The sequence below is a fragment of the Coffea arabica genome, chromosome 8c (assembly GCF_036785885.1).
Source record: "Coffea arabica cultivar ET-39 chromosome 8c, Coffea Arabica ET-39 HiFi, whole genome shotgun sequence".
Taxonomy (NCBI): Eukaryota; Viridiplantae; Streptophyta; class Magnoliopsida; order Gentianales; family Rubiaceae; genus Coffea; species Coffea arabica.
The window spans coordinates 45,042,714-45,055,014 of NC_092325.1; the positions used below are offsets into that span (position 1 = coordinate 45,042,714).

Sequence of the window (12,301 nt, forward strand, 5' to 3'; positions counted from 1 at the left end):
TTTGCATAATAGACTCACTCGTACGTGGTAATAAATACTACTCCGTATCAGCAGAGCGATCTAGCTCCATAAAGTGTTGGGCTACAAATAAGAATTATATATGCTACAAGGCCAAGCAACAAATCAAAAAAATTTTTTTTTTTTCATGTTGAGTTTGTGTTGATGCAGATGTTTTGCTGCAAAGCATGAGTCTGGTCAACCCTCCTCCTTCCCAGATGGAATTCATCCAAAATGTCGATAAAATGTTAGTCCCAGTTGCAGCAAAATGCTTGAGAAACACACGAATCAGCAGTGCAGCGAAAAATGGCTCCTTCCTAACTCACTATCTCAATCAATGTCACCACTGCAAATACAAGGAAGAGAGTACCACCAATGTAGGCTATAACCTGTACCAGAATTCAAGAAATTGTTCACTGACAGATGGTTATCGAAACACATTTTACATCAAATACAATAAAATCTGTTTCTCAGTACACGGCAAAGTAACAATAGGAGAAAAAAAAAAAAAAAAGAAAGAAAAAGAGAGAGGCAGGCAGGGTCTAAGAATCCAAGTCAAATTTAAAGAAAGCAGTAACTGAGATGATAGAAAAGAAAAAGATGATTTGAGCTGTCATACCATATGGTTCAAAGTAACAAGCCATCTTGATCAATAAATAAATCATATCAATCCCACATTGTTACCTTGCGTTAGGATCTTAAACAAATCAAAGGACAATTGCATTCAAGTGTTACTACAAAAATAGGTGAAATTCCTGAGGGTAAGCATGTTAAATTTCGTATTGTGTTATTATTTCAAAATTGTTCTGCAGTCAGATATGGGTTGAACGCGACTCTTAGAGGCCTTTCATGATGTTTAATTGTTTGGGAAAAATATGAATCAGTTACACATTTTCGTCTAGACTTGAAGATTCTGGTAATCAATCATACCTTCTCCGATAGGAAAGTCCCCATTAAGGAGCCACCAAGAACAGCCAGCTGCAAGTAGCAATTTATGTTAATTGCATGAGATTACGTTGTTGAGAAGCAAAATAAAGCCCGAAGGCGTGAACGATGCTATATGACTTGGAACACGAAAGATAAGATGCATGTCCACTAAAATTTGTTGTGTTTTCTCCAGGAGTAGTACTTCAAAAGAAGTAATGGTGAGTATATCCGTCAGCAAATTGCAATTTGTATGAATGGATGTTTCCAACAAAAGCACTTCTCAATACTTCAGCACCTCTGCGAAGTTGCTTCGAAAGTAGAAACAAAGCTTGCAATTTTCTTTGTTGTAAAATCTTAGTGCTGCTTGCTGCCGCAAGAAGGTTAAAGGTTGAAGTGTAAATTACCAATGTTGCCACTCCATGACCGGCCAATGCCCCTCCAACAACTCCAAGAGGTGAAGAGGCTGCTGCAAGTGCTGAATTGAAAATTTTATGTCAGAAGTGGACAGGGAAATGAAGACTTCAAATTTGCAACAAGACAAGACTGACATGCATTTCTAACTTATGCGCCTACTCAGCTGGTTTGTCATTTTCAGTAGAAATGAAGCTATATCATGTGATATTGCCAAATTAAAAATCCAGATTTTGAGAAACATCATGTGATATATTATGTTTAATTGACCAGTTGACTTGAGCAAGAGGATTCTGATATTAAGACCTTGAATTGGTATTATAGGAAGATGGACCACAAACAGGAAATCAGCAGTTTTTGCTTTTCCTAGTGCAACTATTTCCTTATTTCAATAGTGCGTTTAGTGTCGTGATGACCTCTTTGTGTTGATTAATCCGTACTCCTAAAAATAACCTCTAAAACCTTGCGTATTTACAAGTACCCTCTTGGTTATTCAAGCCTTCTGCTGCTTTTGCTGCTTCTTCTAGAGGATAAACCATAACAAAGGACAGAAACGTATTGTTGCTTAATGATCTTGCAAAAATTCACAGAAAAGGACGTGTGGAACTCAAAATTTTACCCACTTTTGACAATGCAAGCTTTAGCTGTTAAATATCAGAAATATCCTGTATGGAACCTGAACCACCCCAAAAGAAAAAACAGGAAAAAAAAAAAAAAGAAAAAGGAAGACACCGCATGGTAAAGCTATAAAGTTAATGGACCTAGGACTAGAGATTTTTTCGGAAAGATCCTTCCTCACCTATTGTGGAAAAGAATGACTTATCACCCCATTCAGCAACAAAAACAAGAAGGAAAGTGCTAATGACGGTGCTAGCAGCAGCCAAAATTCCAGCTCCATTTCCTGAAAATTCTGAAACTGCCAATTCTGCCTGCTATGGAAGAATGGCTAGAGTTATGTTATGAGGTTGTACCATAATAAAGGAGTTGAATACCTTTGAAAAAAATATAAGGAAACAAAATGTAGCAAGAAAATCTGACAACTTGAAGAATATAGTTGTCTAGTTTGGCATAGTAGCCAAAGTAGCAGTTGTTTTCTTAATTAAGTAAAACAACAGTCATTCATATATGCATATCTAAACACACAGTGTCTGGACTCCAGTCAACTCTATCACAGCAAGAGCGTAAACAATTATTAGTTCTCATTGTTAGGGATCAGGTATACACTGAAACAACAATGTATGCATGCAATGTTCACCCGCAGGTCCTACAACGTTTTCAGGATTTACCAATTTTCAATCTCCACCACATGATTTTCAACACTATAAATTGTTCTCAGCAACTGTTCTTAAAACTGCCAAGAAACCTCCACCCAGCGCTTCAGAAAACATCAACTATGGAATGATACAGTCCATTATCATTCAACGATCTGATAGAAAAGTGAAGTAAGTTCAAGTAATGACGGTAACTAGTTTGTCAGAAGTTTGTGGTTAGCGAATTAATAGCATCTCAACTTAATAATGAATGCATCAGACTGATGGTAACATTGAAAATTTGACGTTCAACAGGGAAACAGCACCATGATTGTCGAGGTGTCTTCATCAATCAAGATTTGTTTTACTGTGTTCAACTTTACCCAAAAAAAGGGGTATTGATGACTAAGCAAAAGGTAATAATCAATGCTAGGGATGCTGACTTTTCATCCCTAGGAAAATCAGAATATGAAGCCTTTGAAACTGGTGTTCAACATTTCTCATATCGAAACTTTTCTGATGCAGCAATAGCAAATCGTCAATAATCATCTTAGAAAGCCCATATACATAGACTGAGGAAGTTAGACATGTATTACTGATTTTATATGTATGTTGGAAGGACTATATGGACGCCTCATAGCATTCTGTTAATAAAAACTGCACCTCCTTTTGTTCTTCTTCAGTCTTTTGACCATCACCCGAGGAGGCTTCAAGCAATGTTGAAACACCAAAGTAGACCTGTGGTCAATCAGTACTACAAAATTAAAGTTATAATTCGAGTCAAATCATACTTAAAAGGTTCGCGAGGGAAGTGTATTTCTTTCTTGCCAAAATATCTTTAGTATCTTTTACCAGAAGAAAAGCTGCAGCAATATCATCAATTGGCAAATCAGCATCACCAAGCCTGCATTCATGGAGCAGAGTTAAATAAAAACTTGATAAAATGGGTAGAAGTTTCAATTAGATCGAGAAGAGATTCTAACAACTTGAACTACATCAGAGATATGGTGGGTACATGAATACTGCATATAATGGACATGACAAACGTTAGAGGGTGGGTTAGTGGCAGTTGCTTGTCAACAAATCCATGAGATTAAATGAAAAACACATTCATTTATTTTTCACATTCAAGAAGTGCCGGATCTTCTTATCGATCTCTGATTGATATGAGATATCTTGCCCCTTGAAAATCCAGTCAGGGATGTTCACTGTCCTAAAATGAATAGTCACAAGTTTTCTAAAGTCATAAATGCTTCTTCCACATTAGCAGCATTTGCATGAATGCAATCCAATTGCCAACATGATAGGAGGACCAAGGTTATCAAATTCTATGACGCAACATAACACAGGAAAGCAAGCTGACCTGAATGGGAGAATACCATCAACATAATGAAAAGTTCTTCCAAGAATGACAGATATGACTGTCATTGCCCTGTTCAATGCATAAAAAGCTGCATCAGTTAGGTAACTATTTCATCCACAGAACTCATTTGGAATTTTTTGCTGAAGTGAAAAAACCAGCTCAACATCATATAGCTTTGCTGGGAATTCAACACCAAACCAGATGTCATTTTGATTCAGCAAGACCATGAGAGTTTGTTGGAGATGAATTCTTTCTTAGGTAGGTAGAGCAAGAGAACAGCATCTTGATGAAAATAAAGAAACCATAATTCTTGTGCACCTTCTATTGGTGGTTAATTGCAAACTTTAAATTTGAAAATCACACTTAGTATTATAAATAAAAAGGGCAACTGGCCGACAGCAACTATAAAGTCTTTGATTTTCTTTTCCAGAAGGAGCAACAAATTTAACTTTCCCAATCTTCTCTTGCTTTTGCAGCACAAACCTTGTCTGGCTAGTAACTGTTTCGAATGCATTTTAGAACTAACAAGCTAAAGTTAAATGACGTACCCTAGTGCACCAAAAGTGCCAAGAAAAACAACAGCAGCAGAGTTCCTAGCCGCCAAAAGTGCCTGCTCAGGAAGTCAAAGTCATGCGCAGGTGGTTGATAGTTAAAACAGTTGTAGCTAGGAGTTTCATAGGATGCAGTGATAATTTTAATTTAGTCGGGGAAATGCAATAAGGATTTGATAATGGAGTGCAATCCAATGTAAGTAGCATTTGGCTTGAGAACATTGAGCAATCATCTTCTTTTGATTCAAGCATTGCCCTGAGTAACTCCTAACAGCACTTGGACATGTTCATCTATGATGATATACGCAAAATATTCGTATAATTCTTATAGCCAGAATAAAGTACATCCAGAAGAGATACGTAGTCTCATAAAGCTACTCTTAAGAATTATTCTCTTACCGCAATGAAGAAAGTTTTGTCCCCTAGTTCAGAGAAAAATATCAGCAAGAATGCCTGCAATAGGAAGATAGTGTTCAGTGGATCAGTTGGGAGAAATAGCTTTCTAATTAGGTAAAACTCCAACAAAAGTGACACTTATAACCCTGATTGCCTGGAAAGAAAAAAAAGAATTGACAGTTAAGAAAGCATGGGTAATGCTCAATGGGAGCAAACCAAGGCCATAAAGCGTTTACAAGTAAAAGAACTGTGGACAAAACGTAGGGTGGCTAAAGCATGACAGGATTTTCAAATATGATTAGCTAAAGGGAGATTTCCCTAACTGAAGCAAAACCTGTGCTAATATCGCCAGTGTCACCAAGAAATGAAATTGATGAAAACTGACTAGCAATATCTGAACTGGCAACTGCCTGTTGAGCACCTTGAAGAGTGAAGAACCCACACAGCATCATAAGTTTCAAGTGACTCTGGTATGACATGAAGTTTGAAGCAGTTGTGTGTTTAGTTGTAGCCATAATATTGTGCTCTTCAACAGAGTGTAAAAATCTTATCCCAGTGCAGCTTTTGCCCTCAGTTATTCTGCATTCCTGTGCCAAAAATTCACATTTTGGATCAGCAGAGGATTGATTAAACCATTCCTAATGTATTAATCCAAGACCAAACTCAGGACTGAAAGATAACAACTTCTTGCTTCTTACTTATTATACTCCTACAGCAATAATCCTTCTGGCTGTTGTAAAGGAAAACTGAACTAGGTCTAACAAATTCATGGGAAACAGAAGTGATAGACTAAATATCTGCTCTGTGTTTTTGCATTTTTCACTAATTTATTTCCTTCAAATCTGAATGCAAGTAACGGAAAATGAAAATATTCAGTTAATCAAATTTAAATGCTGTAGCCAAACCGAATTTTGTTTCATATAATTGCCCAATATTTTGCACCTTAGACATCCTTGCTTGCTAACACATTAGCTGAAGAAATTTAACTTCCCCATCTATTTCTGTTCTTATACTAATCAAATAGCACATAAGGTATACATACAAAAAAAAAAAAGACAATCAATTGTCCCAGAATCAATACTAAGGCCAATAAAACAGAATGTATTATATAAAAACTAATTAATTTCAACACAGTTACCAAGTTCTTTTAAGCAGAATAAGCAATGCACAAGGAGGGATTACCAAAGGGAAAAACATACACCGTCTTTTGAGCTATCAAACACTTTACAGAGGAATTTCCCCAAGTTCCCTTCATGCATGTCCCTACATTGCTTTCTTAACTTCCTGTAAATGCCCAAACAATTGAAAAATTATTATATCTACATATACATAAGTGCTATTCAACAGTACTTGAAACTAACAAGGCCTGCCTCCATTTCACATTAAAGTTACCTGGAAAACGCTAGACTATGAGTGGACCAAGAAACCTTTGGACTAATACAAATCCAATTAAAATTTGGATTAAGACGAGACGGCAGTGAAGTGTTTGTCATTGTTGAAGCTTTTTTCAAGAACGAGATTCTCTGGGAAGGGATTGTTAAGCATCCCATTTTCCCTCTGCTTAATCACCCCCTTTTCTCACTTGGGGTTTGGGTTTTGGATGGTGGGATCACCGACGTGTGAGGAGAAAGTAGTACGAGGAGGAGATAAGCTATCAGAATCGCAAGACAGTTAAAGACCGTTAATTTCTTACCGCGGATTATCTACTCGGGAATTTTATATCTAGGTCCTCTAGTTGCATTTGTTTTGCAATGGCGCCCATACAACTTCTACTTATAACAATTACTTCTTGCATTTTTCACCCCAATAAAATACTCCCAACTCTTTGCGTGTGATGGCTACTTTTTATGGGTTTTTGCTTCCCGTTCTCGGATAATATGGTAATGGTTCAACTGGAGTAATTTGTACTTACTGATGAAAACTTTTCAATCCAATCTATATCTAAATGAAATTAATTAGCTAAATTGCTGTCTCTTACCATCTTTTCGGTTATCATTTTACTGTTTTTCTATGTTTTCATACATGATGAATATGTCTTTATACAAAACGATTCCTCCTTAAACATGATTTTGTATCTGTTTCCCCTTTTTGAATTGTGGGCTTTTGACGTTATCCGACTTGAGGAATGCAAGTACGCTATTCCCGTGCATAATGACAGCCTTTTTCAAACGATACATGTAGTTGATGATTTTGCTTTTATTTGGCAACTTATAATATTTGCGGAAGCATAATTGACTTGTATTTGACTCTTCAAACTTCATTTAGAATCAATCTAGTATCATAAGTCGAAGTTGGAGGACACACCTTAAGAGACATCAATCGAGTACATTTTTAACGAATTGTTTGGATTTAATTTTTGAGACGTACATATCCAAATCTTTGACTCGCATGTCCAAATTTTTGCACGTAATGAATTCTCCCAGCATCTCTACGGTATATCCTTCTATCTGCTATGATTTGAAGCCTCATCTGTTTAGGCGCTTGATGTGCATTATTAATCTTGTTTGGCCATTTTTGCTGGCCATGTGTGTTCTCTAAGTTCTGTCGTTTTACCTGGTTATCTTGAGCATGCAGGCACCATATTGGCATAATCTCACAACCTTAAAATAGAATATCAGGCAATAGAAAGTTCACATTCTTAAGGAACAAAGATGTGTACTCAAAGTTGAGCCAGCAATTACAAATAGAACAAATCCCATGGTACGTCATCTTGGACGCCATGAGTCCTTTTTCTTACAATAAGAAACAATTAAACATCAAAGAAACAATACGAAAAAGGCATCGAAAAGAAATAAAATCAAATTAGAGTTGAACTCGTTACCAACATTCATACAGTTTTATGTCAACTCGTAGCCGGAAGTATACTTCCCCCTCAAATGAATCAGTCTCGAGAGTGGCAACCCCTCTAGTCATGAAGAAGTCCCCCGTGCCACCAATCACCGAAATGTCCCTCGTTTTATTCATTAACGGATCAGCTCCGGCAAAGTTTATACTGCCTTTATGCTCTGTGGAATTAAGCACAAAGGAAAAACCAAGCCAAGCTGTGAATATATCTTTCTTGTCATAGATGTAGAAGCCTTGCGCGCGACCAACTGGGGTAGAATGTAGATTGTTATCCAGAGTTATTGGATCATCGAACACAACCAAGTCTCCAAAATGGTTTTGTCCACCCAATATGGTCCTGTTGCCCCAAGCGGGGGCTCCAATAATGGCAGCAGTTGCATTGCGGGAATTGTGACCATTGTAGATGATGTCGTGGAAATAAAACACGAGTCGTTTGCAAGGGGTTCTGCCCAGGATTCTCTTGCCTGACGGCGTTGCAGCCGTGGCAAAGCATCCAAATAAGAGAAGATAAAAAATGGTAGCTGAAACTAGAAAAGATTTTGCTCCCATTTGTTTATATTGGGACGGGGAGAGTGTGACTAATATGATTGGCATTATATCCGATCCAACCTGGCTAGATCTCTTTATATAAAGGTTTTCAGTGGCAGAATTGTCCTAAGCTTGGCTTTTAAGGGATCTTATGATAACTTGGGAAAAGGCTGAACTAATTTGTATATGGATCTATTACTCGATGTTGTTAGCTTAAAGTCTAAGATTGACGTAATTATTGGGTGCGCTTGCCAATAATACTGTAACGGTCGATGGATGCTCTTGTGTATTAGGTGGGTTCATCATGACCAAAAGTGCTATATCCTGCCTGTAAAGCAATTTCAGTTGATGAGTTGATGGATATCATGCATGGAGTCCAATTAGTTAGTGCCATAATGGGAAAGGAAGCCTACGCGAATCTGATCAGGATGGACGAATAATTGAACATTCTAATAACAAAAAAAAGGAAAGAAAGATAGAAGAAAGAGGAGAATGGAATGAATGCATGCATGCATGCAAGAACAGGTTTAGAAAGGCTTACATGCATTGCTGTTAATCTCTTCTGATTGATTATCTTCTCTACTTCTCTTTTTAGGTCTGATAAGTTATCTTCGACCATCGTTATGTATGGTCACAATCCCTTTATCTTATTCTCAGAGTCCATTTAACTATTTGTTTTCTAAACATGCATGTATAACAAACTTAAATACCACGTTTGCTATATATGTGGAACGGTCCATCATTATAAGGTGCATGAAATATAACAGCATTTCAACTCTTCTGAGTGTTATGTAAACAAGACTTGGATACGTATGAGAAATAGACTTTAAAATATTTCTCATATATCGTGAATTACATATAATGCACATTAAGTTGATGCTAATGTGAAGAAAATGGTAAAAAGATTAGTGTTGGAGTACCTAAAAGAGGGGTGTCAAATTAAGCTAGAAGGGGCTCAATTTCCTCATTAATTAGTCGGTGAGGAAAGGGCTCTCCAGAATTAAGTTGGGATGGTTTTCCTTCTTGAAAGTAGTCGTACATTTTTTTCAGGTCAACCAAGCCAATTCCCGCAAACCAGACATGGTAAAATAGCAATGAGTTTCATTTATTGAAAATGGCTACTTTGTTCTCATGCGCTAGCCCTCAGCACCTTCAATGACAATACTTGATTAGTAGCTAATTACTATAGTAGTTTTTTTTCTTTTTCTTTTAAGAGTGCTAATATTAATCATGATTATGGATTTTTGGAGTGCCAAAAAGTGAAAAGAGCACTCTTGTCTCAACGATATCATTTCCATTTTGTGTGCCATGTATGTCCAGAATATCTCGATTTTCTCTTGAATAAAATCTTATAGTTTTATCACTCTTCTTTAAGGGGGGGAAAAAAAAAAAGCAACGAGCACTGATCCCACATTCTTGTGATTTAATTTCATCTTCTAACCAATGAATTGTCCATAATGTTTTGCCCGACGTCAGTGGAAGAAAAAGGTGCAGTAATTATTCTCGTCCAGTCAAGGCCTTGACATTTATTATAGACACTGGAAAACAAGAGAACAGTCCAGTCCATGCAGAGATGTTAGGTGTCCAAATCCACCAATGTATTGGAGTAATTGGCCTGGCAAAGTGGTTAAAACTGAACGTCTAGTTGGTGAAAGGAAAACATCCACACAACTCTACTAACCACTTTCTTGTTTCTACTCTCTTACCTTCTTTCTGTCAGTCCAATGTCGTACTTAAAATAAATACCCAATGTAGTAAATTTTGGATCTGGGTACGGCGACAGAGATGTCTAGCCTTTCTTCACCAACCCCTCTTTGTATTTTGATGCTTTCTTCCCAGAACTCCCGCAGTGCTGGCTACTCGATTCTACCCCAAGTCAAGGACAGCAAAATACTTTGGTTGACAAGATTCATGGCCTCAATAATTCTTTTTTAATTATTTTTTGTCAAACAGCATCTATTTACAACTACTGTCATGCTAAGAAAAAGGGAACAAATCCAACCCGAGTCATCAGAAACCTAAATTATTGAAAACTAAAATCTGAAATCTGAATCTATTAAATTATTGAATTGTTAAATATTAAATCTAATACATTTGAGTGTATATTACATTCAGTGATAAGTGCATAACTTATCATTTAATTTTGAGAACAAGTTTTGCCTAGTCACTTAATTAATTTTAAATGTTCGATTTTTAGTTAACAAATGATCTGAATATATTAAGATTTAATTCTATTAAATTTAAGTACTAAATTAAGTTATCAAACAGGGTCTAAATCACCTTCATACCAGACGAGTGCACTGTTCCATACACTGAAAAATATTTTACTCTAAAATATAAGCGAGAAATTTGAATATTGACCCACACCCAAGGCGGCCGCTGGGGTAAAGTATTTTATTTATTTTTTTATTCTTTTGTTATCAGCGAGCAGCCATGCACCGTTTCAACCGATAGCCCATGGGTCTCTTACACATGCTAGCCACAAGGATGGCGAGCCTGGGCCTGACTTTTAGCAGATTCAGTTTAAACTTTATGCATGCCCAGTTTAGAAACCACTAAAATAAGAACACGACTTTTATAGGGAAATGAAAAATTGGTTGTCTTAAAACAGCTTTCCACTTCTAAATTAGAAGCCCAAACGTTCTGGGCATTTTTTTTTTGCGAACTTTAGGTGATTTAGAAAACCCAAAGTTTGTGAACTAAGGAATCACACTTAACTCTGCGGCCATATTTTTGACCCCGTGGGCCCAAGATACAACTCAATCTCGATACTCTTATTTATTATTCATTTATTTTTCCTTGTAAATTGAAGTAATACCTGAAAATCAGAAGCTACAGGAAGATTTTATTAATTTTCACACAAACAAATCTATATTTGTAATGAATGAATAGCACTTCTATTCTTCGAGACTCACCTCGCCTGGTGAGAATGGCAGTCCAGGTAACAAGAAGGTTTCTATTTTCATTCTCGACCTCTTTTTTTCCCTCTTTTCTCTCTGTAATTTTTAGAGTCTCTCTTAAAAAAAACAAAAAAAAGAGGCCAAATTCACACCTTCTAAACTTAGAATTGTCGGCCAAGATAATTTGTGAATTGTACTAATGGGTTGGATGCAAAGTTGCAGACTAGCTTTTAGTACCTAGCAAAGAGAACAATCCGACGTCAACCCTATTACACACACACATACATATATATATTATTAATAAAGGAACTCACAATCACTATCCAAGAGTGTGTGTTGAGTAAATTTCGCCCCATATAATTGTCTACAACCACACGAAGGGATGATACGCACTAAACAACTCCTGTTACATTGATAAAGAATAACCAACAAATTCGCCTTGTGAAAGTACCACCTTTTAGATTACTTGCTTTTTTCCCCCTTTGTCTAAGAAGTAATCTTCTCCTAACACGCCACTACCTATCATTGTCCTTTTAATGTTCTTTTCTGTGTTGGTAATTAACGGTGGATCGCATCCAACCCCACAAAGCTCAGAATCTTGAATTCTTTATTACTACTCCAGATTTGTCAACATCTTTCTTGTCTTTCTAATTGGATCTTTTAGATAATATAAAATCAACCAGAGAAGTTGATATCTGACTTGAACCCACCAAAACCTCTTTTTAACTTCAGTGACTTCTTTGAAAAATAGTTTAGGACCATTTCGCAACTATATATATTATATATTATTATTCTTCATGACGCACAGACAATTCCCAACAATGGAAACTCACTAGTAGCTCATGGTATGTTAAAGCTGCTATGCTAAAGTAAGTTAAGTAAGAGTTTGTTCTGTCATTCCCGGCAAGAACACGTGTTGGATAACTAATCCCTTGGAGATTTTGACAAAAAATTCAGCAAAATAATGCTTTAAAGAAATCAAAGTCAAGCTTGTGAGTAATTGGGCTTAAGATGGCCTTTTTTTGAGTTGGATTGATATTTTTGGCTGTCGGTCATTTGTTTATTCAGTTGCTTGTTTTCATAATCAAACGTTGGTGGAAGATTGGTGTGCGGTAGGTGCAGAGGCTGCTGACT

The 12,301-nt window shown here is 36.6% G+C and overlaps 2 protein-coding genes across 4 annotated transcripts; both read right to left on the reverse strand.

The window, feature by feature from the left end:
• LOC113705288 (protein PAM71, chloroplastic-like) lies at positions 1 to 6,562 on the reverse strand. Of its 3 annotated transcripts, none has more exons than XM_027227094.2 (12): positions 6,288 to 6,562; positions 6,095 to 6,179; positions 5,219 to 5,482; positions 4,899 to 4,952; positions 4,497 to 4,558; positions 3,949 to 4,017; positions 3,438 to 3,489; positions 3,249 to 3,323; positions 2,135 to 2,264; positions 1,329 to 1,399; positions 928 to 975; positions 1 to 386 (listed from the first exon to the last, which is right to left on the reverse strand). In XM_027227094.2, the coding sequence occupies exons 1-12, from the start codon at positions 6,443 to 6,445 to the stop codon at positions 315 to 317; spliced, it is 1,140 nt and encodes a 379-aa protein (XP_027082895.1). In that variant the 5' UTR covers positions 6,446 to 6,562; the 3' UTR covers positions 1 to 314. The 3 variants fall into 3 exon arrangements, with proteins under 3 accessions (XP_027082895.1, XP_027082893.1, XP_027082896.1); XM_027227092.2 differs by having other exon boundaries at positions 2,135 to 2,267; XM_027227095.2 differs by lacking the exon at positions 6,288 to 6,562 and having other exon boundaries at positions 2,135 to 2,267; positions 6,078 to 6,179.
• Positions 6,563 to 7,483: 921 nt separating this feature from the next.
• On the reverse strand, positions 7,484 to 8,359 carry LOC113706251 (dirigent protein-like). Its single transcript, XM_072063721.1, has one exon. It carries the CDS (start codon positions 8,331 to 8,333, stop codon positions 7,713 to 7,715), a length of 621 nt encoding a protein of 206 aa, XP_071919822.1. The 5' UTR covers positions 8,334 to 8,359; the 3' UTR covers positions 7,484 to 7,712.
• Between the last annotated feature and the right edge of the window lie 3,942 nt (positions 8,360 to 12,301).

What these genes read in the sequence shown, in the direction of transcription:
- LOC113705288 (XM_027227092.2), bottom strand. Translation starts at nt 6,445, where the DNA reads ATGGGATGCTTAACAATCCCTTCCCAGAGAATCTCGTTCTTGAAAAAA. An exon ending in GATGGTATTCTCCCATTCAG is followed by an intron (nt 3,490 to 3,948) that starts GTCAGCTTGCTT and finishes CCATGAATGCAG; the next exon opens with GCTTGGTGATGCTGATTTGC. An exon ending in CTGAAGAAGAACAAAAGGAG is followed by an intron (nt 2,268 to 3,248) that starts GTGCAGTTTTTA and finishes ATTCTTCCATAG; the next exon opens with CAGGCAGAATTGGCAGTTTC.
- LOC113706251 (XM_072063721.1), bottom strand. Translation starts at nt 8,333, where the DNA reads ATGCCAATCATATTAGTCACACTCTCCCCGTCCCAATATAAACAAATG.